Below are 27040 nucleotides of genomic sequence, written 5' to 3'. Positions count from 1 at the left end.
TACGGCCTTGCAGCCACATTTTGTGAAGCTGGGTGCTCTAAACTACTCCTTAATTTAAGAAGAGTTTTAAGGATTTCTGAGATGTAAGAGTTTACATCTGAATATGTTCTGTCCTATAACCAATCAAAGGGATCGCCCTGGAGCCAGGATCATTGTAAAGGCTCTAGGTCCACAAAAGCTTCCAAGTTATTTCAGAAAATCCCTAAGGGATTTTGGTTTAGTCTAGAATCTTGGATCCTTCATGAGTCATCATCATTATAATAACTTATACACATGTAGCACTTTAGGGTTTACAAAGTATTTTCCTCAAAATAGGTCAGTGAGATAGATTGCATCACCACCCTCATCTTCATAGATTAAGAAACTGAGGCTCAGAGAGAGATGAAAGAATTTGCCTAAGGCTACATTGCTGGGACTTGTCAGAGCTAGGAATCAGGGCCAGACTCCAGGACCATCCAGTGTGCCACAACACTAGGTCTCCAGGAGCCTGACCTATGAAAATGGCCAAGTCTGAATGGTGGCCTGAGCCTAGAGAAGACCCCAGAGGACTTAGTAGGGCCTCCTCATATGCCAACTGAAATTCAGAGATTTCAGAGGCAAATGAAGGGTTTTGTTGTTGGTTTTTGGTTGGGTTCTCTGTTAGGCTAACAGGAGCCAATTCTCATAAACATTAAAGTGCAGCAAAGAGTATGCGGATGGTGAAGAGGGAGGGATGGTCACACACATATACTCAGGAAGTGATTTGGGGATTCCCCCCCCCTCCATTTCTAATAACATAGCTCTTGTCTTTCATACTTCCCCTCTTTCCTGTTTGGGCAATGCATCAACTGAGGCCCTGGTGACTATGACCAATAAGAGACAGCTGCAAGAATAACAGGGAAATACTTAATGTCTTAAAGTATAACTCAAAAGGAAGCTGTGGTAAAAGCCTAAATGTATTTATCCACTTAACCATACACCTTGTTTCGAAAAATATTGATCAACTCACTTGTATAACTCTAGGTTAGTCACTTAGCTCTTAAATCTCAGTTACCTCATCTGCAAAATGAGGGACGGAACGATGTGATCTTTCTACTATGGAAAAAGAGCCTTGACTTACTTCCTGGCTATTTAGTAGTCCCATCCTCAGGACTTTAATCTCAAGATTAAAATGGCTTCATGCTCAAGAATACAAGAATGCTGGGGGAAATTGCAGAAGTATCAGTTTGGTAATTCCAGGGAAAGGTTTATATGCAATGTGAGGGACTGGCTTCTGGTAAGGAAGTTGGTCACATGAAAATACACTGTTGGGTCTTACCAATGTTATAGTAAAATTAGTAGGAATTAAGAGGCTTGAAAAATGAAGGAAAAAAAAGTTTGGTTGTGAGAAACTATGGGATATAAGAAAAGATGGGGAGCTGCTTGAAAGAGTAAAGTACAAACGGATTCCTGACTCTGAGGCTATCATGGTTCAAATTACCTTCAATAATGTTTTCAAAGTTCTCAATGTTACCTGCTGTTGCTGAAATATTAGTCTATGTGCAAGTATGTCAATCTGTCAAACATACTATCCACAAGCCTTTTAATTTCTAGGGTCCTGGCTTGAACCCAGAGAATGAGCACGCAAAAAAATCCTTCTGATTTAAGAAAACAACTCTTGTGAGGAAATCTTATTTGGATACATATTATTTACTCTATATCAAAACATGACAGTAAAATAACTAAAAAATATTGAATTCACATATATACACTATCACAAAAACATTAATATAGGCAGACCTAGATCTATGAAGAATCACTAGTAAAACATTAAAAGACCACTTCTTGGCCACTTTGTTGCTTTAATTTTTGCTTTTCAATCATATACAATCATGTCTGCATAAAAACATGTTCCAGCTTCATGCTTCATATGTCTTGCCTAGCAGGGTCCAGAGTATCTGTAAATACTATCTTTATTCGCAAAGTAACCGCGGGATTCAAATGAAAAGCTTCCAACCTCTATCATCTCTTGGCATATTAAGAATTTTATACTGATCAAGCACAAATGACATCATCATCATCATAATTAAATGGGCTTTTGTGGGAAGTTAACCACTATTTATATAGGAAAATGCACTTTTTTTTTGTTTGTTTGTTTGTTTTTGTAGGCAATGGGGGTTAAGTGACTTGCCCAGGGTCACACAGCTAGTAAGTGTCAAATGTCTGAGGCTGGATTTGAACTCAGGTACTCCTGAATCCAGGGCCGGTGCTTTAACCACTGTGCCATCTAGCTGCGCCCCCCCGAAAATGCACTTTTGATTTCTGAACAACAAACTTACAAAAGAATGTTTAGAACGGAATACATTTATATGCTGGGGTCTAACAATATTGTAACCATAAGCCACAATCTGTATTTCTCTAATCAGACCAGTCATAGGGATCATAACCATATATGTTCTACCGATATCCATACAAGTCAAGAGACCTAAAGGTAAGTAGATCTCCTGTGGACCATTTATGGGAGGAAATCGGTCTGTTAGTCAAAGTACATTTAATACATGCTTACTACGTGCCAGGCCCTGTACTAAAGGCTGGGGCTGAAAAAAAAGAAGGAGGAGAAGAAGAAGGAGGAGAAGAAGAAGGAGGAGGAGGAGAAGGAGGAGGAGGAGAAGGAGGAGGAGGAGAGGAGGAGGAGGAGGAGGAGGAGGAGGAGAAGGAGGAGAAGGAGGAGAAGGAGGAGGAGGAGGAGGAGAAGGAGGAGGAGAAGGAGGAGGAGGAGGAGGAGGAGGAGGAGGAGGAGGAGGAGGAGGAGGAGGAGGAGGAGGAGGAGGAGGAGGAGGAGGAGGAGGAGGAGGAGAAGGAGGAGGAGGAGGAGGAGAAGGAGGAGGAGAAGGAGGAGGAGAAGGAGGAGGAGAAGAAGAAGAAGGAGGAGGAGAAGAAGAAGAAGGAGGAGAAGAAGAAGAAGGAGGAGAAGAAGAAGAAGGAGGAGAAGAAGAAGAAGGAGGAGAAGAAGAAGAAGAAGAAGAAGAAGGAGGAGGAGGAGGAGGAGGAGGAGGAGGAGGAGGAGGAGGAGGAGGAGGAGGAGGAGGAGGAGGAGGAGGAGGAGGAGGAGGAGGAGGAGGAGGAGGAGGAGGAAAAAACAACCCAGGTCTTCAAGGAGCTCACATTGTAAAGGGATCAAGAGTGCAGAGGATGAAAACATAGGGATAGGATGTGAAGTGTTTCGTTTCACTACAAGGAGTACCCACATCAATGAGCTCAAAGGTCCACTGAAGTGTTCACAGCAGGTGTCTACAATTTTTAGATAAGAAAATACAGAGAAAGGACAAATGACTTGTTAAAGATCACTAAACAGGAGTTCAAATTCCAGGAGTAAGGTATTAAGGTCAGGAATACAGACCCCAGGGACAGCTGGGTGGCGCAGTGGATAAAGTACTGGCCCTGGATTCAGGAGGACCTGAGTTCAAATTTGGCCTCAGACACTTGACATTTACTAACTGTGTGACCCTGGGCAAGTCACTTAACCCTCATTGCTCCATGCAAAAAAAAAGAAAAGAAAAGAAAAGAAAGAGAAAAGGAATACAGACCCCACCACCACACACAGATTCTCAGAGACACGAGGAAAGCTTAGAACAACTTTAAAATGTGTAGTAACTTTGATGCTGGCCTGTGATTGCCCTTCTCAGACACCAGGGGATTAGTCAATTATTTCTGGCAGCTGAAGTTCCTGACTAAGAGGACAAAAGTACAAGACTATTTTCAATCATATGATTCAGTTTCAGCCAAATTAAGTGTGTTTAGAAATCTAAGTAACACCATGTGGAGGAAGAGAAAGCAGGGTATGTTTACTCAGGGTGGCCCACTGCAATTTTCCTTTGTTTTCCTGCTGAGCCAGCAAGTGTCTGAATAAACTTTTAAAAACAAAGCTTTGAAAATTCTGCTGGGCCTCGTACTATTCACATGTTTTGTGTTTCTTTAGTCCAACATTTTCCCTTTGAAGAATATCTTGAGTTTTTATTGGCTTCACCATAGTCTTGGCTATTAAAATTTTAACAAAATTGTTATATCTTTCCAAATTCCAACAAATGTCTCAAATGTGTCCTTTAAGGTGTCCTATCATGGGGTAAAATTACTCATTTTTATAGATTGTATACAAGTTAAACAGAAGAATAAATAAACTAAAAGCAAAGCTCTATCTCAGTATTTCCTATATATGAGGCAAGACCATGTTTCCTAAGCACTGACATAGATTTAGTATACAGGGGGATCATTTTGAAATGCTTTATTCTAGTTGCCCAAATAAAATCTTTGACATCTTTAAGAGCCCCCATATCTGAGCCTTATTAATAATCCTCAATTTCAAACTTAGTTTAGGGCCATGATCACAATGATCACATCCTCTTGCATGGTCCTGATGAATTAAGGTAGAATATTTGCTTGACTATTAGGGTCAGCCTGACAAAACTAAGATATTCTCACTCAAAGACAGAAGATGTAATGCTTTACTTTCACAATGTATTAGTTCTTAAAAGTGATAAAGAATGATGTATGAAAAGATGTCAGAGATTTGTAGGGGATTTGGAATAGCCTATCCCTTTGGGGAATGAGAAGTAGAAAGTTAACAATCTTTTCTTTGTTTGCCTAACTCATGATTTGTGTGTTTCTAGGGGAACTGGTCTTGCATGACATTTAGTTAATCTCAAAATCCCTGCAAATAATTTCTGATCATTCATCTTAAAATGAGAGAGCAAGAAAAAAAGTCTGTTGAATGTAAAAACCATAATGTCATTGAATGAGTTAGCTAACTTAAGTGACTACCTGCTATGCCAGGCACAGAAAGACTTCTAACACCTGCATGTCTGGTTATTTCCCTTCATTATTTAAAAAGGTGGGAAGGAAATAAAAATCCAATAGCAAAAAATAATTCTGTCTCCTCTCAAGTAATCCTTCCAATTTATAACAAATCTTTATTCATCACTGTTCTTACTCAAGTTTTACAAGGAATTCTACCATTCTTCATTTAAAAGTGTCTCCATGCATTTAATTAGCCAATGCTATTTTAGCAATATTCCACATGCTGTATTAATGAGAAAGGAAAAATGTTCAAGATGGCTTTGGCAGTATACAATTTAAAGCTCATTTAAATTTTCAATGAGCACAGAAAAGAAAAAGGAAAACTGAAGAAAAGCCAAAAGAAGAGCTTACATGTAATTTTTTTTAAAAGGGCCAGATCAGAATATCAATAGCTTTGATGTATAATTTATGTAAATGGTTAACAGAAACCAGTCCTGTTGCATTGTACTCAATTACTCAAGGCAGCCACAGCTCTGCCTCTGTTACCAAGTAAAAGGAGAAGTGTGTCGCTGCTTTCTGGTTTCTGGTGTACACTGTTCACACTTACCCTATAGACTTAAGACTCCTGAACAGTAATTTAATTCATTTCCTAAATTTCCTTACAGTTTCTACTTTCTGGAGTTTTCTTATTATTTTCATTTTTCTATACAATCCAACAGTATAGACTTGCTGGAATTTTTAAAATAGAAAAACAAGATACCAAAAGTAAATTAAGGAGAAATAAAGGGCCCTTATCTTCAAGTGTTTAGTATTTCAGAAGGGGTTGCCAAGTGAAACGTGATATAGTTAGAATTTCTTATTTCAAGTACTCACTTCCAACAGAGACCCAAACAACTATTACTTAGATAATAGCTGGGCCAAAAGTCAATCAAGTACTTCATTGAAATGTTACAATAAATCATGTATGTGGACAATAGGAAAGGGTTTAATGACTTTCTTAAATCTTAGCTGTTATTATACATCAGAATGCTTTTTTTGGAAAATAGTTTATTTTAAAGGCTTTGGTGTTAAGAAGAAACTTTTTCCTCTATCTACAATAAAGAAAGGATGCCTATGAACATAATGATAGCTGGATCTGCATTTTCCTGTGTGCCAAATTACTCTGTTCCCTATTCACCCTTCTCAGAGGCAGAGTACAACAGCAATCTTTGATACTTCTGTGGACACCAAGACACAAAGAAAGCGATGTTTAATATAAGCTTAGTATAGCTTTCTCCCTAAGTAAGTTACCAGAAAGCATACTAGATCAAGGAAAAACAGCCATCTCAGATAAATATAAGGATGCATGTATGTACATATATGATTCAACTTAAAGCATTCTAACTGTGCCATCCTCATGGCTGGGATATGAAGTTGGGGGTTGTTGGATGTGTGGCTGCCACAGTGTATGGCTTCCCTTTTGGAAGTGGTGGGAAAAACATCCTCATTTTTTTTTTTTTGCCAGTTTTATAAGGGACATTACATAAGTTAATTCTTCCATGGGCACATTTCCCTGTAGTTCAGGGGAATGAGGTTCACTTGTGGAAAGAGCTTTGTACATAACAGCTAAGAGCAATGACATAGATAACTTATGATTCTTGTAAATTATAAATACAAAAAAAAAAAGTAAAAATTGAGAGTGAGGTGATAGCAGGATGTGAATAAGGAACATCATTAATTTGGGATTGTTCAAAATGTCCAAATGCTTCTGAGAAAATAACGGGATTTGGCAGATACTCAACAGCTCACCTGGAGATTAATCTAAACTGATTGAATTAAGTGAGAATGACTGACTGCGTATTAGCCTACTTGAAGTTAATTAGATTGTAACCACACCTGGCCAGCCCTTAGGAAGGTATTGCTCTCAGAAGCTAAGGACTTTGAACTCAACTTGAGACCACCTTCAAGTCCAGTGAACCAATGGATTTGGATGATGCCTACCAATCAGCTTGAAGCATCATGGAAGGACCGCCTCTGCTCCAGACCTATAAAAAACTTCCACATTCAGTTTGAGGGCAGTTCATGGTTGAAGCAGGCTTGAGGCGGAGGACTTAAGGGAGAAGCTGACTAGGCTGGAACTCTAGGCTAGATAGGCCTTTTCTTAACTTTCTGAACTCCACATGAATACCTGGTATGCTTTAATAAATGCTTAATGGGGGCATCTAGGTGACACAGTGGATAAAGCACCCGCCCTGGAGTCAGGAGTACCTGAGTTCAAATCCCAGCTCAGACATTTGACACTTACTAGCTGTATGACCCTGGGCAGGTCACTTAACCCCAAGTGTCTCACAAAAAACAAAAACAAACAAAAAAAAAGCTTAATGCCCAAAGACTGGTGCTAAAGCTTCTGATTTAAGGCGACCACACATTTATATTTTAAACATCACTTGCTAAAGTGGTTTTGCATTTTGTCACACTTCTCCCAATCCTCACCAAGACAGAACAAACTACAAGGACATGAGGTTTTGTGTTCTTTTTGAAGTTCTGAACAAAGCAATTAAATCTTTAGAGATTAATTTTTATTAATAAAGCAGATCATGAAATAGTATTTCTTACCTTCTCCCTGTTTGCATCCGTTTGAAAGTATGTCTTCCACATATCTTCTAGGATAATGAATACTCGCAACCCCCAGTCATACAATTTCTCCCCATTGACCTTGAAATAAAAGTTAAATATAAAGGCAGTAGAAATATAATATAAAATATCAGGTGATTTTCCCCAATTTTGTTTAAAAATTTTTTTTAATTACCTATACATACAACATATAGATTTGGGACATAACATATTAAAACACTGCCAAGTAAGCAAAAGTTAGGATGGTAAGAATGATGCAAAGAGTAAAAAGGATGACAAGGGAAGCCTATGGCTAACTGCAAACATTATAAAGAGTCATTTACTACAAATAACATTTAAGATGCTAAAAAACTGTAAGATTGTGATGATTTTTGGAAGTCATGGACACTATACCCAATAAAACTTTTATTTGCATTTTTTTTTTTTGGTCAGGGAGGTCATCTTTGATAAAACTACCCAAACTTATTAGAAAAACTAGATAATCTACAAGACCCAAATAATCATTGAATCTTATAGCTGGAAGGAATCATAAAGGTCTTTTAAATCCAACTTCCCACACAATGCTGGAATATCCTCTACAACATACCTAAGAGATAATTATTTACCCTGTTTAAACACTTCCAATGACAAAGAGCTCACTACTTCATAACCACCTAATTTTTTGATAGCTCAAATGGTTATAAAGGTCTTATATCCAGTTGAAATCTTGTCTTCTAATACCCTCTGAAGAGAACCGAAACAAGATTGCTTCCACTTTCACATGACAGTCCTTCAAATATTTGGAGACAATTATTGTGTTTCTATTCTTCCTACCCTTCCTTTTCCCCACCTATCTCATGCCCAGGGTTTTCCTAGCTAGACTAAAAATTCATAGTTCCTTCAATTATTCCTAACGGATCACGATTTCCAGACTCTTCATAATTTTGGAAATACTTTCAAACTTTGAATGGCTATGAAAAAGCAGGCTTAAATAACTTTTATTCTCTCCAAGCATCCAATAAGCATATGTTAAGTAGTGCTATATGCTAGGTGCTGGTAATTCAAGGACAAAAATGAAATGGTCTCTGCCCTAAAAAGTTTACAGTCTATTAGAGAAGATAATACATACAAATATAAATTTATACAAAATTACATAATTCTGAGGGGAAAGGCGCTAGTAGTTTGGAAGAACAGGAAATACAAAAAACTCTTCATTAGATTAAATATTTGCCTAAATTGCCAAGAGAAGTCGCATCACAGTAATTTAATCTAAAAATATCATAAGGATCCCAAGGTAGTTATTAAAAATGCAAAAAAATACCCCTAAATAACAATCATATTAATATTTTATGCCTAGAAAAGATAAAACAATTTCTGTTAGTTTGATGAATTAGGTAAAATAATTTAACATTTTCTTTCCATATATGTGTATGCAATTGTTCCACTGATATGAAAAATAAAATATATGTATTGGAGGGATACTAGAAAAGTGGGACAGGGAAAAAATAATATTTTTTGAACTTGAGAAGAACAAGCTTAGATTGGAAATGCAAATTTGATCTAATAGATAGTTATATTTCATAAACATCTACAAAAACCAAACATTGGAAAGATAATTTGTTAACTATGATTAATTTCCTTCAAAGTTGTATTAAGTTATACTTACAGGCTAAACTTTTCCTAATGACATTATAATTAGATATATATTACCACAGAAAAATTCTGTCACAACAAATAATAAAAACTGCTCATCCTTAAGGAATTCTAATAGTCATTTCAAAGAACATTTTGCATACAGTTATAGTTACTCTACACAATGGATTCAACTAATTTACCTAATAATTCTAAAAAGTTAGTTAAATAATCAATCCACAAGACTTTCACACATTTATTTAAAAGTATACTTTTTAAAATCTGATAAGGAATTTCCCATAAATTTGGACCTGAAAGAAATGTGAATCTAATGATTAGGATTCTACAGCCCAAATATCTTTCTCCACCTCCAAATAGATACATATTTTAAAAAAAGATTAAGATAATATTTACTGGACAGTTCATAGGCCTAAATGCAATACCTCATCTTCTAAATTTCTATCCTAATAAAGTATAAGTGTAATGAAATGTTTCACTGTTAAGCAGTCAAATCTAGTTACTAACTAGTCAGAAGAATATAAACATCTACATTTTACTGAACCAACAAAATCTGAAACATGGAATATTAATATTAAGGTCTAAATAGAATCTTTCAAATGCAAACACATACATCAGGAGGAGAGACACAGAAGAGGGCTAACACAGAACACCTGGATTAACATGGTTAAGACGTGTAATATGATCAGATAATTGTGAGATTTTAAGTGGCACTTCTTAAATAATTCTGGTACAAACAAGTAAGCAGGATCCATGAGGTTCCATGGCTCCATGGCAGTATGGGTAAAGACTAGGTACTATTCAGATGTTATTACTGCATGGGAAGCAGATTTAAGGCTGAGCAAAATAAATGCTCAACTGAAAATTTCTAGCTCCCTAAAAAAGTCCTTTCATGTCTTTGGAGAAGTGTTATAAACACTCATATTAAATGATTATGAAAATAAGTCAATGTAATTAAGACTGTACCACCCACTGACATGTTAGCTAAAGGAAACAATGTTTAATCATGAAAGAATTGGCTTTTTATCTCTGTAATTCATATGGTCACCTACCTCTACTGAAATTTGATGCCAATGCCTCACTGCAGTGTAAAGTCCAAGATTCTAAAAGTAATAAACGCCAGAAGAGCACAAGCTCAGGAATGTCTTGTCAAACTATATAAAGACTTTGAGTATGGGCCCAGGGAAGATTATGTGTTTGTTGTCCAAGATCTAGTCTTGCTAAGTTCAGAGAGGCTCATCACTAGTTTGGCTTTTGGTGATGGATTTTTTGGCAATAGCAATTTTTGAAGAGTGTCTATGTCTACTAAATTATTGAGAAGTCACAATCTGCATTATTGGGGGAAGATAATCATACTGGCAAAATTACAGATCCCAGAAATATAAGGGTGTCTCAATTAACAAGATGTCTCCAGCTTCCTGAAATTCTTTTTTTTTTTTTTTTGGAAGGGCAATGAGGGTTAAGTGACTTGCCCAGGGTCACACAGCTAGTAAGTATCAAGTGTCTGAGGTCAGATTTGAACTCAGGTCCTCCTGAGCCGATGCTTTATCCATTGAGCCACCTAGCTGCCCTTTCTGAAATTCTTTTCTTTTTTTTTTTAGTGAGGCAATTGGGGTTAAGTGACTTGCCCAGGGTCACACAGCTAGTAAGTGTTAAGTGATAGTGAGGCCGGATTTGAACTCAGGTACTCCTGACTCCAGGGCCGGTGCTCTATCCACTGCGCCAGCTAGCTGCCCCTTCTGAAATTCTTAATGTAGAATTCCACATCTTTCAGCATTTTTCCAAAGATCACATCTGTCACTAACTTGCAACCATCGGAACACATGAAGGCTAACCTTCACTCATTTCATGGGGCTAGGATCTTAAGCATTTATGCCATTATCCTTAGTATTTAGAATACCTCACTAAGGCTAACAAAAATGCTTTTTTTTCTAACAAGTTTTAGAAAACATAAAATCTTAAAGGGCACTAGGCTTGGAGTCAGGAAGACCTGAGTTCAAATCTGGCCTCTGACACTTATTGGCTGTGGGACCCTGAGCAAGTTGCTTAACCTGAGTGCCTCAGTTTCCTCATCTATAAAATGGGGATAATAACAGCACACAACTCCCAAGGTTGTTGTGAGGAACAAATGAGATATTTGTAAAGTATTTTCCAAACCTTAAAATGCTATGCAAATGTTAGCTATTATAATTATTATTATTGAGTTTACTAAATTTTTTAGAATACTTCTTGATTTACTAATTAGTAAAGAGTTTCTGGAATACTTCTCATCAAATAAAATGTTTAATATGACTGACCCAGTGGGAGATATCTGAAGATTTTTTTAACTGGATAGACATGAGCTTCTTGAAACAAAGCATATTGCTGTGCTACCTACACACACACACACACACACACACACACACACACACACACACACACCAGATATGTAAGAAGTATCAATTTAAACCTGCACTAAGTGTGCACACTATGAAACTAGCTCTTATTTGCATTAAATATAAAAAGAAACAACTTGGGGTTTTGTGTATAGTAACATAAAATACATATGGAAGAAAATATACTACTATAATAAATGTTTACATCTTATGATTCTGTTGATATTTACTATTGTACATCATTTACTTTGACATATATTTATTTTAATTTGAATACATATTTAAAATCAATTCAATTCTCAATAAATAGTAAGTAACTACTGTGTGCAAAGGTAAGCATTGGTGATACGAGGATAGATAACTGATGCAGAGTAAAGTGACTGGAACCAAGAAAATAATTTATATAACTACAACACTGTAAAGGAAAACAACCATGTAAGAATGATGATTAATGCAATGTCCAATCACAATTCTAGATAGGTGATAATGAATCATGCTTCCTTTATGTGGGAAAAGACTAACTAGAGGTGCAGAACAAAACATACATTTTTAGACATTTAACTATATTTATCACAAAGGATGACTTACTTTAATGAGGAGAAGAGTTATGAAGGGAAGGGCAAGGGGTGGGGTCAATGATGTTGATACCTCACCCTCCAAAAGGAAGATGAAAAAAGAAAACATCCTCAATGAAACATATAAAAATACAGAAAAGGAAGCAAAAGGAAGTCCAGTAAGGGGTACAGGAGAGCAGGGCAGTGTTGAAACTATGGTGTTAAATTACTTAAAATAAGTTGTAACTGAACGTGGGGGTTGCAAAAAATTTGGCAATAGTAAGAGGTTATATCTACCTATTTTACATACCCATATACCCGGGGTCATATAAAAATTTCTCAGGTGGAAAGTGGTCGTGAGTGGAAAAAGTTTAAGAAGCCCTGATATAAGATGCTGAAGATACAAAAATGATGAATGCTTCTCCCTGTCTCAAAATCTTTTCCAAGTCTCTTCATGGAGGAAACAAGTACACAAGTAATTATAATAAAAGAGAATGAGAAAAATGAATGAAAGAGGTAAGGAGAGGAATGAGAGACTGAAGACTACTAACACTGAAAAATAGTTCACACCAGCTGCCTCTACTTTCATAATTTATGTACTCTTCCGTCCCTGGCATGACCCCAGCCCCACCGCTCCATAGAAAGGTTTCTCTCCAGCAGCCTTTTCTCAAATCAGATCATCTTTGGCAACATCCCATTGAGGGCTCCCTCCTTCTATATACTTTCCCCAGCTTCAATGGCCCTACCCTTGCCTCATTCTCCGATTTCTCTTTCTGCTGCTAGCTAAATGTCTGTAGTTTTATCTTCATCACCTAGCTTTCTAAATGTGACTTACCAGGCTTTATCTTGAGCTTTATCTTGTCTCCATGTGCTTTCTACCCTCCCTTGGCAATATCACTCACTCCTATCATTTCATCTATCCCTCCTCTACAAATGATAATCATCCATGACTCTATCCTCCATCTCTCATCTGAGCTTTAGTCTTTAATTTCCACCTGTTTTCAGGCCATCTCCTCTTGGATGTCCTACTGACACTTTAATGTGTCTAAAACTGAACTTGTCATTCCGTTCCACTCCAACCCCCCAACAAAACAAAATCTCTTCTTGTGTTTTATCTCTATTGCTGGTACCACCATTCCCACAGTCATGCACATTCAAAATCTCAGAAACATCTTTGTCTTTTCCTTTTTTCATTCCTTATATCCAATCAATTCCCAAGTGCTATATAAAGTATCTAGCTCTGCAATGCCCCTTGTATCCATCCTCTCCTCTCTATTTACAATATCACCACCCTTAGTTCAGAATCTTATTCTATTTGGCCTAGACCACTGTTGACAGCCTCCTTCCAAATTGGTCTTTTTGCCTCCAGTCTTTCCTCTTTCCAATATAAACTGAAATATCAGTTCGATCATTCTTCTGATCAGTCTCATTCTTCTGATTAAAAACCATCAATGGTTCCCTATTATCTTTAAGATAAAATATAAACTCAACTTTGGCATTCAGAATGCTCTAGAAGCTGCTAGGAGGGCTCAATGGACAGAGAGCTGGGTCTAGCGTCAGGAAGATCTGAGTTCAAATACAACAACAGACAATTACTGCAACCTTGGGCAAGTTGCTTAAATTGTTTGCCTCACTTTCCACACCTATATGGAGATAATAACAGCAGCTACCTCCCAAGGTGGTTGTGAGGATCAAATGAAATAATATTTGTAAAGTGCTTAGCATAGTGCCTGGCACATAGTAAGTATTATATAAATGTCAGATAGATAGCTCCAAATATCTCTGGCTCCAATCCAAACTTCCAACTTTATTTCATGACTTCCTTTTTTGAACTTTAGGTTCTGGTCAAACTGGACTATTAGCCATTTCTTAAGCTTGTCTTTCTCCCTCTCTCACACATGTCTGTGTCCTTATGTTTGAAGTCCTCTGTATCTGGTATGAACTCCCCCACAACTTTACCTAAGGAAATCCTTCCCTTCCCTCAAGGCTCAGCTAAGGTGCCACTTCCTCTGATTCCCACCAAAGCTAGAATTTTTCCACCTCAATCTCTCAGGCCTCTCTGTTTGACTTCTTTGTAGTGTTCCAAATTTAATTCATTCTAATTATTTCTGTGTGTCTCACTCCTCCACCAATCTAGTAGTCTGTGAACTCCTTGGAGTCAGGGACTACATTACATGTTCTCTTTTTTATTTGATATGCTGGGCACAGAGAAGCATCCACAAAATATATGCTGTAGAATGCTAGGGTAGTTTACATTATAAAACTTACTAAAAAAAGGTTGAATTCTGAATGGTTCTCTAAAATGCCTGTATGGGGTCACATATAGCTATTCTTTTCCTCTGAAATAATTTCAAAGCTTATACATGAAACAATCATTTATTTTTCATGTAATTCTGAAGGTTGCATTATTCCTGTATACAATTTATTTTGAAGTCTGGAGGCATCTTTAATTTGTAAAGCTATACCCTAATGCTCTGACATCCACAAACTGTCCATGAGCCCAAACAGCCTGAATAAAGTTTGGTTTATTTGTTCTATTTGTGTCCTAAATATTAGGGATGGGTGAGAGTGTGTGTGTGTGTGTGTGTGTGTGTGTGTGTGTAAACATTTTAATACTTATAAATTTCAATGGTTCCTTTAAAAATATTACCCACACACTCCCTTCTGCATATAAGGATAAGACTATAGCAGGGTCCAAACTGCAAAGGTCAATTCTAACATGGGACAAGATTTGACCTACACAATGAATACAGGTCCAAAACTAACTCTTTGGTCAAAAAATTCAGGTTTACTTAATGCAAAAGATCTAGGTAAATTTATATTTAATTAAATGAGTATTTATTATACACTTATTAAATGCAAAGCAAGTTGCTAAGCACTTGGGAGATAAGGACAAGAAAATAAATAGTTTTTGTCTTTGTAAAGCTGACATTCTACTAGGGCTACACCATGTAAACAGGTAAGTAAACAAAGTAATTTGAAGAGGGAAAGAACAATTAATTATTGGAGGTGGGAAAGGCTTTCTCTAGGAAGGGACATTTGAGGTGATAAAGGAAACTAAGGATTTGAAGCTGTCTAGATATATATAATATAAAACACCTAGGAGAACTTCAATTTCTCTATTCTTGGATACAGCTTATCACAACTTTACCAGAAACCACTTAGAGTAAAAGTGTAACCCCCTAAGAAGGGATGGGAGGTGGGGAATGGGAAGTTCTTCTAGAATATTTGAATGTTAGAGCATTTTAGAAATGGAATGAGGAACTTAAGTCTTCTTTCAACACAAGTGAACTGGGAAGAAAAAACTAATTTTTAGAATTATAGGTTCTTAAAGTCCCTCAAGTTATTTACTCTAAAATCTGTGTCATGGAGTAAGTTTAGCATCTAACTGCCAACTTTTATTCTCTGAAGGAAGACTTCCTGGAATATTGATGTATTCCCTGAAAAGTTTGAGAATGAAGACACAAATTTTTATTGACTAGTATCTTATCGAAGTCTTTAAAAACACATCACTTCCTTTCTTTTCTGAAGAGAGTTCACTGACCCTAACTTAACCTTTTTTGATGACTCAGAGCTATAATGATGCACTTCAGTGGGCATGGAACACACGGATTACATCATTGCTACTGAAGCACGCACAGTTTACTGGCTGTCCCTTCACTAAATGACTTCATGTTTTCAGTTATTAATCACTTCTTAATTTTTGGATTCCTCAAAGCTTTCCTGGCCCTTTTGCTGGTTCTGGCTTCACTTTGTGTAACTGAGCTTTTAAAATCTGTAAGCTTAATTTTATCCACAATTCTTTTTTTTTTTTTTTTTGCTGGGCAATTGGGGTTAAGTGACTTGCCCAGGGTCACACAGCTAGTAAGTCAAGTGTCTGAGGCCGGATTTGAACTCAGGTACTCCTGAATCCAAGGCCGGTTCTTTATCCACTGCGCCACCTAGCCGCCCCAATTTTATCTACAATTCTAACCCTGTTTTTGTCCTAAGGAAATGCTTCCATACCTCTCTGACTTACAAAGTGAAGGGCATGGAGTTAATGAAGGCTATTTTTCTTAAAGGGATTTTTGCCACTAACTTCCCAGTTCAAAGCTGTGGTTCAGATGACTGAAGTCACCAGAAATCTGTCAAAGGAAGCACTCTGGTGCCAAGGAAAGAGCTCTGGAAACAAGGGGACCTGGGTTCAAATCCTGCCTCTGACACTTGGCCCTTTGAATGACCTTTGGCAACGCATTTTACCTCTATGCACTTCAGTTTCCTCACCTGTAAAACGAGAGGCTTGGACTAGATGCTCTCTGAAGTCTCTTCCAGCTATAAATCTATGGTCCCAGGAAAGAACAAAGTTATCACTGAATATAGTTGTGTGAGGTATAGGAGGACAGCCATACTTAGGTCTTGTGGAGGGAAGAGTGAAAACTTGAAAGTCCCCCAACCCAACTTTTAAAGACAAGCTTAGCTGGGGGAAAGGGAGAGACAGAGGTACAGCACTTCATGATAATGAGAAAAAGACTCCAGGGAATTAGTGCCTGTGGGCAGAGATCATGAGTTACTGGAAAATTCTTGAAATAGGGAACTGGGGCAGCAGGGCAGAAAAGAATTCATCTGCAATGGTTGGAAGCAGACATAGTTTAACTTATTATTCTTACTAAGTGCTAAGCTCAATTGTTTCTCACTGGGATCAGTGCTTCCTAAATTGTGGTGCCCTGGGGTGAAATTCCAGTCACTAGGCCCTGTGCCACATGGTCCATACTCATTGTGTATATAACAAAATGTAAAAGCATAGCATTTGTTGCTGTTGTACAGCTGTGTCTGGTTCTTTATGATCTCATTTGGGTTTCCTTGACAAAGATACTGGAGTGGTTTGCCATCGCACTCTCCAGCTCATTTTACAGATGAGGAAACCAAAGCAAACTGGGTTAAGTGACTTGTCCAGGATCACACAGCTAGCAAGTGTTGGAGGCCGGACTTTAACTCGTGAAGATAAGTCTTCCTCACTCCAGCCTAGCATTCTGTCCACTGTAGCAGCTACCTGTCCAAAAGCACAAAAGCCTAACTTTAATGAAGTAAGAACCTATGGGATATCTGCACCTAGATATCACATTGTCCTTAAACTCAACATGTCTAAAATGAAGTTTCAAAAAAAAGAAAGAAAGAAAGAAAGAATCTTTTCATTATTCTACCAATAAACCTAGCAATTTCCATAATGGCAAGTAACCTTTGAGTTATCTTTGCAATGTCTCCTGGAATGATCCCTTCTTCTCTCATTCTCTCTCTCTCTCTCTTTTTTGCAGGGCAATGAGGGTTAAGTGACTTGTCCAAGGTCACACAGCTAGTAAGTGTCAAGTGTCTGAGGCTGGATTTAAACTCAGATCCTCCTGACTCCAGGGCTGGTTCTCTGTCTACTGTGCCACCTAGCAGCCCCATGATCTCTTCTTCTACATACATCCCCATTGCCAATCCCTTAGGACCAGCCCCTGTCAATTCTTAGGTATTTTACCTCTACAGCCTCCTACTGGTTTTCTTCATTTCATTCATTTGTATTCGACTCTTTCTAAAACATTGTTTTTATCATTTCTCTTCTCTGCTTCAGAGCCTGGAATAGCTCCCTTTGGCTCATAAGAGTAAATCCAAATGCACTAAAGGCCTTTCATAGTCTGATTCTACACCTTGACCATTCAAGATGCTTTTTAACTAATCCAAAACATGGATCTACAATTTCAGTCAATCTGGTCTCCTTACTAGCTTCCTCTTTGCCTCCTCATGTGCCCTATTCCTTCCCATCTTTGTGACCTTGCTCATACTATTTGGTCTTCAACAACATTTCCCATTTAACCCAAGACCTAATGCCTCTCTGAAGATTTCTCAGACTAATCCCAGACCACATTTTTCTTATTCTAAATTCATACAGAATTTGTGTAGTGCCTACAGCAGACTCTTACATTGCTTAAAGAGAATCCATGCATTTGAAAGTGAGAAGGGACCTCAGAGATTATCTAATCTAACTTTGTCATTTAACAGACAAGGAAGCTGAAGTCCTAAGAGGTTAAATTATTTCTGCAAGGCCATAAAGTCATCAGAAGAGTAGACACTGGAATCTAGGTTTTCTGATTCAGGCTGAAACTCCTTCCTCTACAATTCCTTTGAAATATGAAAAGTGCAGAGAACTGTTAGTGTTTGGTCTCTGTAAGCAGACAGTAAATTCTTCCATGGCAGAGGCCTTGCCCTTTTTTTTTTTTCCATCCCCATACCACTTAGCACAGTATTTGATATTCATTTCCTGCTGCAGAAATCCTTTTCCTCCATCCAAACTCAGCTTAGATTCTATACCTCAATTCAATTGAGCCTTTATTAAGGGCCTACTGTGCATTGGATTAAATTTAAAAAGACAAAATATGGGGCAGTGGATAGAGCACTGGCCCTGGAGTCAGGAGGACCTGAGTTCAAATCTGGCCTCATACACTTGACACTTACTAGCTGTGTGACCCTGGGCAAGTCACTTAACCCCAATTGCCTCACGGGGGGGGGGGGACAAAATTAAAATAGTCTCTGGGACAAAGATCAGTGTAGTAGTTGGATAGGGAATGAATGGGGGAAAGAAGAGAGATCAGATGAAGAATTCTAGAAATATTTGAGGAGGAAGTAAGCATGAAGAGCTGGAGGGGAAGGAGGAAAAGGATTGGGAAGGTTTCACAGAACAGGTGACCCCCTAACCTGAGCTGTGAAGGAAGAGAGATTTTAAAAAGCAGAGATGACCAGGGAATACACTGGGGATGGGGTCAAACTGAGTGAATATATTGAGACAGGAAATGATGACATGTTGAGTTTAAGGAAGAGCAAACAATTGAGTCTGACTAGAACATCAAGCACAGGAAGAGGAGTAATGTGAAATAAGGTGGAACAGGTAGATTAATTACAGCCAAAGACTGGCTGTCTTTCCCAGGGAGGGATTTCCTCAAGCAATGCAGTTTGGTACCTTCTCTGCGTAAAGTCTTAGAAAGTTGCATGGGGACACTGAGAAGTTGAGAGACTTGCCCAGGTTCACAGAGTCAATCTGTCAGAATTGGCCTTGAACCAATGTATTCCTGACTTACACAGAGCTCTCTATTCATACTGCCTGTCAACTTGCACATAATAGTTGCTTCATAGGTATTTGCTGAATTAGCATAAAGCAGATATTTAATAAGTACACACTGAATGAATGAAATGAAAAAAGCCAATATGGTCAGTTGCACATATCTATGGCCTGGGTTGGAATTCCACTTCATATAATGGCTAGTTAAGAGATCCTGGGCAGAAACAAATCACTTAGAATTCACTCCTCATCTGTAAAATGATGGTAATGTAACCTACTCTACCTACCTGAGGACCTCACCTCTTACTTTATTGTGACATTAAAGCCATTCAACATGAGGTCCCTCTTCTTCTCTTTCCCTTCATCTCAAAAACCCTTGACATAATCCCTCACTTCCTCTTGCTTTCCCCCAGTCAATGATAGGTGGCCCTTCCTCTCAAGGAAACCAACTCCTTTAAATGTGCCCCAAATCCCATCCTCTCCAATTTCTCTAGAAGATTACAACCTTAATCATCCCTTCTCTTTCTTTACTCTTCGACCTCTCCCTATCTACCGCTACTGCTTTCCCTACTGCCTCCAAACATGTCCAAGTCTCCTCCTTACCATCCCCTCACACTATTGTCCTAAATCTTTCCTCTCTTCCTCAGCCGAACTCCCAGAAAAAGTTAACTACATGCTGCACTTTCATTTCTCTTCCCCTCACTTAGTCCTCAACCCTGCACAATATGGCTTTCTATTTCATTACTTAAATGAAACTCCTTTCTCCAGAAAGTTACCAATAATCTCTTCACTCTCATATCTGACTGTCTCTTTTAGGCTTCATTCTTCTCAGCCTCTCTGCTGCAGCTGACACTAGTGATTATCCTCTGCGGGTGGGTATCCTGTCCTCTTTGGGTTTTCATGGCCCTACTCTACTTGTCTAATTATTCCTTCTCAATCTCCTTTGCTATTCATCATCCAGGTCACACCCAATAATTATGGATGCTCCCCAAGGTTCTGTCCTGCATCCTTTATTACTCTTCTTTCTCTCTGCTCTCTTTCTCTCGACTCTCTCTCTCTTTTTCCCCCTTCCTCCCTCACTAGCTTCCATGGTTTTAATTATCACCTATTCCCATGACTCACTGATCTAGATAACTAAGCCCCAGTCTTTATAGTGAGCTCTGGTCCCACATTACCAATGGCCTACCGAACATTTCAAACTGGATGTCCCAGAGTCAGTTAGGGCCAGGTTTGCCAAGGGACACAAAAATTTGCTTGGTTCTTTGAGGTCTTTTAAAATTCCAGTCGTTCTAATGTTAAGTGCCTATTGTGTGCCATATAGACACCTCCAACTTATTGTATCCAAGACAGAACTCACTGTCTTTGTCCCCAAATCCACCCCTTTCCCAAACTTTCCCATTTCTGTCAAAAACATTACTGTTCTTCCAGTCTTCAGGTTTGTAACTTTTAACTCTCCGTCGTCCCACGTATCCAAGAAGTGGCCAAATCTTGCTGTTTCTATCTCTATAATCTCTCTCAAATCTTACCCCTTCTCTACCCACACAGCTACCACCTTAGTTCAGTCCCTTATCACCTCTCACCTGGATTACTGAAACAGCCTCCTAACTGGTCCCCACTTCATTCAATCCTCCATGCTGCTACTGAAAGAGATTTTCCATATAACCACGTTGCTCCTCCACTCAATAAATTCCAATGGCTTTCTATTGTCTTTAGAACCAAATATAAACTCCTCTGTTAAGCTATGAAAGCCCTTCATGATCCTGCCCCTCACCAGCCTTCCAGATTCATCACATTGTTCCTTATTCTTTACTTTTGCAATCTTCAATCCAGCCAAATTGGCCTTTCCTCTGTTTCTCACACACAATGATCCACCTCCCATTTTTGTGCTTTTGTACAAGCTAACCCCCATTCATGGAATATTTGGCATACTCCCTTTCATCTTAAAAAATCCCCTCTCTTCAAGTTGAAGCCCAAGTACCACGTGTTATGTGAAGTCCTTACTGATCCCTTCAACTGCTAGATACCTCATCTCCTCAGATAATTTAGTGTCCTTCACAGTCTCTACTTTCTAGATGTGGGGTCTTATAATTACCCCCAGCTACTGGTACCTCCCCCTCCCAAATCATTTTGCATTGATTTCGTGTAACTTTAAAAAATTTGTTTTACACACACACACACACACACACACACACACACACACACACACCATGCATGCACACACATGCGAGCTGTTTCCTCAGCTTCCTGAGGCCAGGGACTGTTCATTTTTTTCTATTTAGCACAATGCCTGGCACACAGCAGGAACTTGCTAAATGCTTATTGATTTACTCGTATCAACCCTCTGTTCAAAACCCTTCAGCTGCTCTCTAATGTCTGTCATGTAAAGTTCCAATTTCCTTACTCAGAATTCAAGGGTCTCCACAACAATGTCCTACCTTATATGTTGCTATGTATTCTGTGAACAATCACAAAATCACAAGTTGCTCCCAGCTATAACTCTAGCATCTTATGAGTACAGCCTAGAATTACCTCTCAATCAACAGACCTAATAACCTAATAATATCCTGCACAACAATGAATCATAAAAACACAACTCCACCCTTTGTCTAACAATTTATATATTTTTGTATTATGTTATAAATTATGTAGAAGGCAGAAGGAAGATAAAACAGGTTTTTTAATTTGTTCTTGATAATGCACCCCCCCCCCCAAACAAGACTCTTTTCAGGTTCAATGTGAAATCTGCTGAAAATGATGAGAAATCAAGTATTATAACTATAAAAAAATTATATGAACAAAAACCAAAGACTATTCTTACTTGGTAAGTGTAACTGACCTGTGCAAATTCAAAAGCCTCTTGTGGATAATAGACAGATGCAGTAATGCTCATGAAACCAATTGGATACAAAAGCTTCTTTAATTTTGAACCTGTTAAAAGAAAGTCCCCCCATATGCCCCAAATCATTAGTGAATTTTGTTACTCTTTTCATCACATAATGTACAATGCACCTTTAGTATTCATAGCTTACAATGGGTTTGAATCCTGACTTTGCTATTTACTGTGTGTATAGTTTTGGGTAAGTTTATCTCTTAGGTTCTTAGTTTCCTCATTTGTAAAACAGGAGGATAAAGCAAATGATCTCTAAGTTTCCTTTAAGCTCTAAATCCTAGGACACTGTGATAAAGACTGGAACTAACATCATGTTCACTAGCTGAAGATGCCTCCTTTCTAACCTTGGCCACCAAGGTGCACCAAACAGTTGATAGTGTAATATTTGGCTCTTTTGTTACTTCTAAGCTTTAGATTTTTCTTTACAATAAAAAAAGAAAAGAAAAAAGATTCCTTATGAAAATGGCCCTCAACTTTCTCATCTATAAAATGAGGGGGTTGGATGAAATAATTACTAAAGCCCCTTCCTGCTCAGAATCTTATGAACAATAAACTCACATTTATATAGCAGTTTATAGTTTTAAAAGCACTTATTTTCACAACAACCTTATGAGATAAAGTAACTTGCCCAAGGACACACATTTCCTAAGTGATGGAGTCTTTCCACATAGACTATAAGTACAGTTGCCAACAGAGTATTCTCTACAATTCACTAGCCTAACAGTAGAAAAACTTTACTGTGTTAAGATAATGGATTTAGCAGATACTCAGGGACCCACCTGGAGATTTAAACTGATTGAATTGGATAAGGCGGCTGACTGAGAGAGAGAGAGACACTCCAGAGGACTTCACGGAGAAATTGAGGAAAGGTAGGATTGCCAGGCTGTAGGAATTCTGTTCTCAATTTTTCTCTTTCTTTTACTATCTTTCAATAAACCCTTAAAAACCTAAACTCTTTTATCACTGATTTTAGTCAGTTTTCCCCAAAACTGGGGGGACAGATTAGAATCTACATTTAGAAATTTAAATTACACATTACATTGCTTCTAGAAGAAGCAAGATTTACTTAATATAAGCATTTTAAGACTACTTTTCAACTGAATGTATTTATAATAACTGTGATAAATACCCAATAATTCTAATCTACAGGTATTTTATGGTTAAACTAACATATTGAAAAATCTTCCAGTTTTTCAAGTACTTAAAGTTTGTTACTACATATAATTTTACATTCAATGTAAATTTTACATTTAAAGGCATAAACTTTATAGGATATTGGGAAGTGAAAATAACATAATAGAACTGAAGTCACTTTTCTAATGGTTACAATCCTACCATTAAAAAGAGTAGTAAGTTTATTATGTAGAGATGTAATAGCTTTGGCTGAAAAAAGTTAATTCCATCCTGTACAGAAAAAGACCCTCTTTCATTTGAGAAAATGTGTCCAAAATGGAAACAATTTCCTCTTTCACAATAGGATCTGGACCAGTATAATGTACTTCATAATCTAAATAATCACTACATGTCCCTAAAATCAAATTTAGTGGACAGAAAAGTACAAATTCATTACATATTAACAATTCTATTGCTCAGCACTGTGAACTTTTAAAGAGTGCAACTTCTTGAGCAGAACATGGTAAACGGTAATAGCAACACTGCGTGATGATCAACATAATTCCAAAAGACTCTTGATGGAAAATGCATTCCACACCTGAAGAAAGAACTATGGAGTCTGAATGATCAAAGCATACTACTTTCACTTTTTTCTTTTTCTCATGGTTTTTCCCTTTTGTTTTTATTCTTCTTTTACATTAATGTGGAACTATATTTAACATGATTATACATGTATTATACCAGACTGCTTGCTGTCTTGGGGAGGGGGGAAGGAAGGGAGAAAAATTTGGAACTCAAAAATCTTATAAAAATGGATGTTGTAAACTATCTTTACATGTAATTGAATAAAAGCCTATTAAGTGCAAAAAAAAAAGAATGCAACTTCTTATGATGACCATAATATTGTGTAATTCAGGACTGAATTATACATGCTTTAGTTAAATATTAATGTACCTTGAAGTAATTACACACTATTCCATTTGAAAACAGCACCTACCTTTAGCGACAAAGTATCCCAAAATTCCAGAAAAACCAATCACGCCAAGTCTTGGAAAAAATCCTGGAGGTGGATTTTGGAAAAACTCACTGCTAGCTACAATGAAATCAGATCACAGAATGTTTACTTAAAGTGTTTTTAAAAAGGATTGCTGCCATACTTTTGATAACTAATTTTGGGGGGGGGGGCAATGAGGGTTAAGGGTCACATAGGGTCACGCAGGTAGGTGTCAAGTGTCTGAGGCTGGATTTTAATTCAGGTCCTCCTGAATCCAGGGCTGATGCTTTATCCACTGCATCACCTAGCTGCCCTGATAACTAATTTCTACAGTATTAAATGTTACTGAATAAGTTTTCAATTCATGTTTTTTGTTTGTTTCTGCTTATCTTCCTGTATATAGCAGATATATAAATATAAATATAAATTTGTAACAATAAGACAATTGGAAGGTCCCTTTTCCTAACATTCTGAGTTGGTTTATTATAAAAAATGAAACTTTCAAGTATCAAGTGTATTTTGCTGCTTAACATTGAGAAAATATTCCCAAAGGAAGAAATAGAAGGCTGTAAGGTAAAATCCTACCATGTACCAGCAAAAGAGAACATCATAAACAAAACTAATAAAAATACAGATTTTCTTTTGTGTTTACTTTTCAGAGACTTTCTGTGACACCACTATAATCTTTTCCAGGAAACATAGGATGAACTTAAGACTCTTGATAATATCACCATCAATATCAGCTAATTTATATACATTTTCAGAGCTACAAATTATAGCAGGCTGAAATCATCTTTCTATCTGATACAGGTATAAGGAGTATGAATTTTAGGGTCAGGAGTAGAAGGAAGAGCTATGCAATTCTCAGCACTTAGCCTAGCAAAAAACTTTTCAGTTTTGTCTCTCTGGTTTTGAGACTTGGGACTATCCCAGATAACACATCTGTCTACTTGAATAATTACATTCATATAAGTTTCAATTTAGCTTGGAAATTAAGCTAGAGACACCTAACCAAAGGTTCTGGAATAACATCATCTTATTAGTGATCTAAAGAATTGGTTACCTTAGATTAAAAGTCGGTCACTTAAACTTGCTGATCGAGAAACTGAGCTGTCAGTTCTTTTGAAGTGGGCAACAAAATCAAATTCAGATAAAATTTGTATTCTAAGTGAGAATTTGTCAATTTTATGAATTTATGATACCATTCATATGCCCTTTCTAGTATGAAGGTCCAATAAAGTCTAATGAGTATTGAATCTGGGACAAGGGGATAAATGACAAAAAGAAAGTCTTATGCAATCAACAGCTCTCTAACATCTCTTGGATAAAAGCCTAACTTCCTTAGTTTGGCATCTTGTGTCTGGCCCTATATTGTTTAACAGTTTTATCACTGACATGGGTAAAGTCATGTAAATGTATGATGTGCACATCCAGAGCTAGTAAAGATTGCTAACACATGGGTTGAGAAGGCTCAAAACATCAAGAAAGTTTATTGCACCAGGCTGAATCTAGTAAGAGGATGAAAAATGAAATACCTTACACTTGGGTTTCAAAAACCAACTTTACAAGTACACAATGGAGGAGACATGACTAAAGAGCAATTCATTTGGTAAGGGTCTAGAAGCTCTAGCAGACTACAAGCTCATGAGACAACACTGTGATGTAGCAGTCAAAAAAATTAATGCAATATTAGGTTGCACTGAGGCAGTGTCCAGAAGTGGGGAGGTGATGATTCCACTGTACACTGTCCTGATCAGACTACTTTTGAAGATACTACATTTGGTCATGGTCACATTTTAGAAAGGACATTGATAATAGTCAGTCAATAAATATTTGTTAAGTACTTACTATGTTTTAGGAATTGTGCTAAGTGCTGGGAATACAAAGAAAGGCAAAACCAGCTCTTGCCCTCAAGGATAGCCTAATGCTCCTTAATACATTCTATTCTATATGCTCTAATTATGGTTTTTTGTTGTTGTTGTTGTTTTTCAGGGCAATGGGGGTTAAGTGACTTGCCCAGGGTCATACAGCTAGTAAGTGTCAAGTGTCTGATGCCAGATTTGAATTCAAGTACTCCTGAATCCAGAGCCAGTGCTTTATCCACTGCGCCACCTAGCTGCCCCTCCAATTATGTTTTAATGGAGTAGACAACATGCAGAGACCAGATGCCTACAAGATATATATCAAGTAGAAGGCAATCTCAGAGAGGAGAGCACTAGCACCTAGAGGGACTGGGAAAGGCCTCCTGGAGAAGGTGGAATTTGAGCTTAATTTTGAAGGAAGTCAGGGAAACTAAGATATTAGGGGAAGAAGCATTCCAGGCATGGGACACAGGCAGTAGCTGAGGAACTTGCTGGAAGGCCAGATTATGAAGAGGTCTGAATATGAAACAGGAATTCACCTTGGCAGTTAAATATAGGATGGATCAAAGTGGGTAGAGACTTGAAGAATGCCAACAAGGACAGAAAAGAGCCAAGTGCATGTCATATAAGGATCAGTTGGAAGAAACTGGGGATGCTCCAGCCTAGAAAAGAGAAGATTTAGGGCAGCCAGCTGTCTTCAAATATCTGAAAGCCTTTCAAATGGAAGACTGATTCTCCTTATTTTGCTTGGTAAGGACTCTAGACGTGGAACCCTCTCATCCTACAATGAAGAAACTGAAGCCCAGAGAACATTAAGTGACTTGGCCACACACTTATACAACCTCTCCAGCTAATTAGCTGAACCAAAAATATACCTGTGGGCTAATAACAATTAAATAAAGTGTAAAAGTGTTTTAAATAAAAAGTTCTAGTGATTATCAGAGTTATTAATTATAAATCAGCTTACCTATTCCTTGTTGAAAGGCAGCATCTAACGTAGGCTTAGTTTTGTCATAAGCAACCTGAATAGGAAAAACAAAAAAACGATGACCAAATAACATTACTACTAAAGCAAGAGAAAAATATACATCTAAACAGAATGAAATACATTCTGCAGTTTGTTTTTTGGTTCAAACCTTTTAAAATAAGGCTCTAGTGCAGCCATTAGAAAAAAACAACAACAACA

General features: G+C 37.6%; 1 protein-coding gene across 3 annotated transcripts in view; it reads right to left on the bottom strand.

Annotated features, from left to right (window-relative positions):
- Positions 1 to 27040, bottom strand: part of APOO (apolipoprotein O) — an 87585-nt gene that overhangs the window by 4359 nt on the left and 56186 nt on the right. For all 3 annotated transcript variants that reach the window (XM_043994173.1, XM_043994174.1, XM_043994172.1), the window contains 4 exons: positions 26822 to 26876; positions 23996 to 24091; positions 21832 to 21923; positions 7348 to 7446 (listed from right to left, as the gene is read on the bottom strand). In XM_043994173.1, the coding sequence (XP_043850108.1) occupies positions 7348 to 7446; positions 21832 to 21923; positions 23996 to 24091; positions 26822 to 26876 (342 nt within the window). The remainder of the gene's footprint in view (positions 1 to 7347; positions 7447 to 21831; positions 21924 to 23995; positions 24092 to 26821; positions 26877 to 27040) is intronic.

This window comes from Dromiciops gliroides, chromosome 3 (assembly GCF_019393635.1).
Source record: "Dromiciops gliroides isolate mDroGli1 chromosome 3, mDroGli1.pri, whole genome shotgun sequence".
NCBI lineage: Eukaryota > Metazoa > Chordata > Mammalia > Microbiotheria > Microbiotheriidae > Dromiciops > Dromiciops gliroides.
Note: the sequence above shows the minus strand (reverse complement) of the source record. Positions and strands in the feature narration are given on the sequence as shown.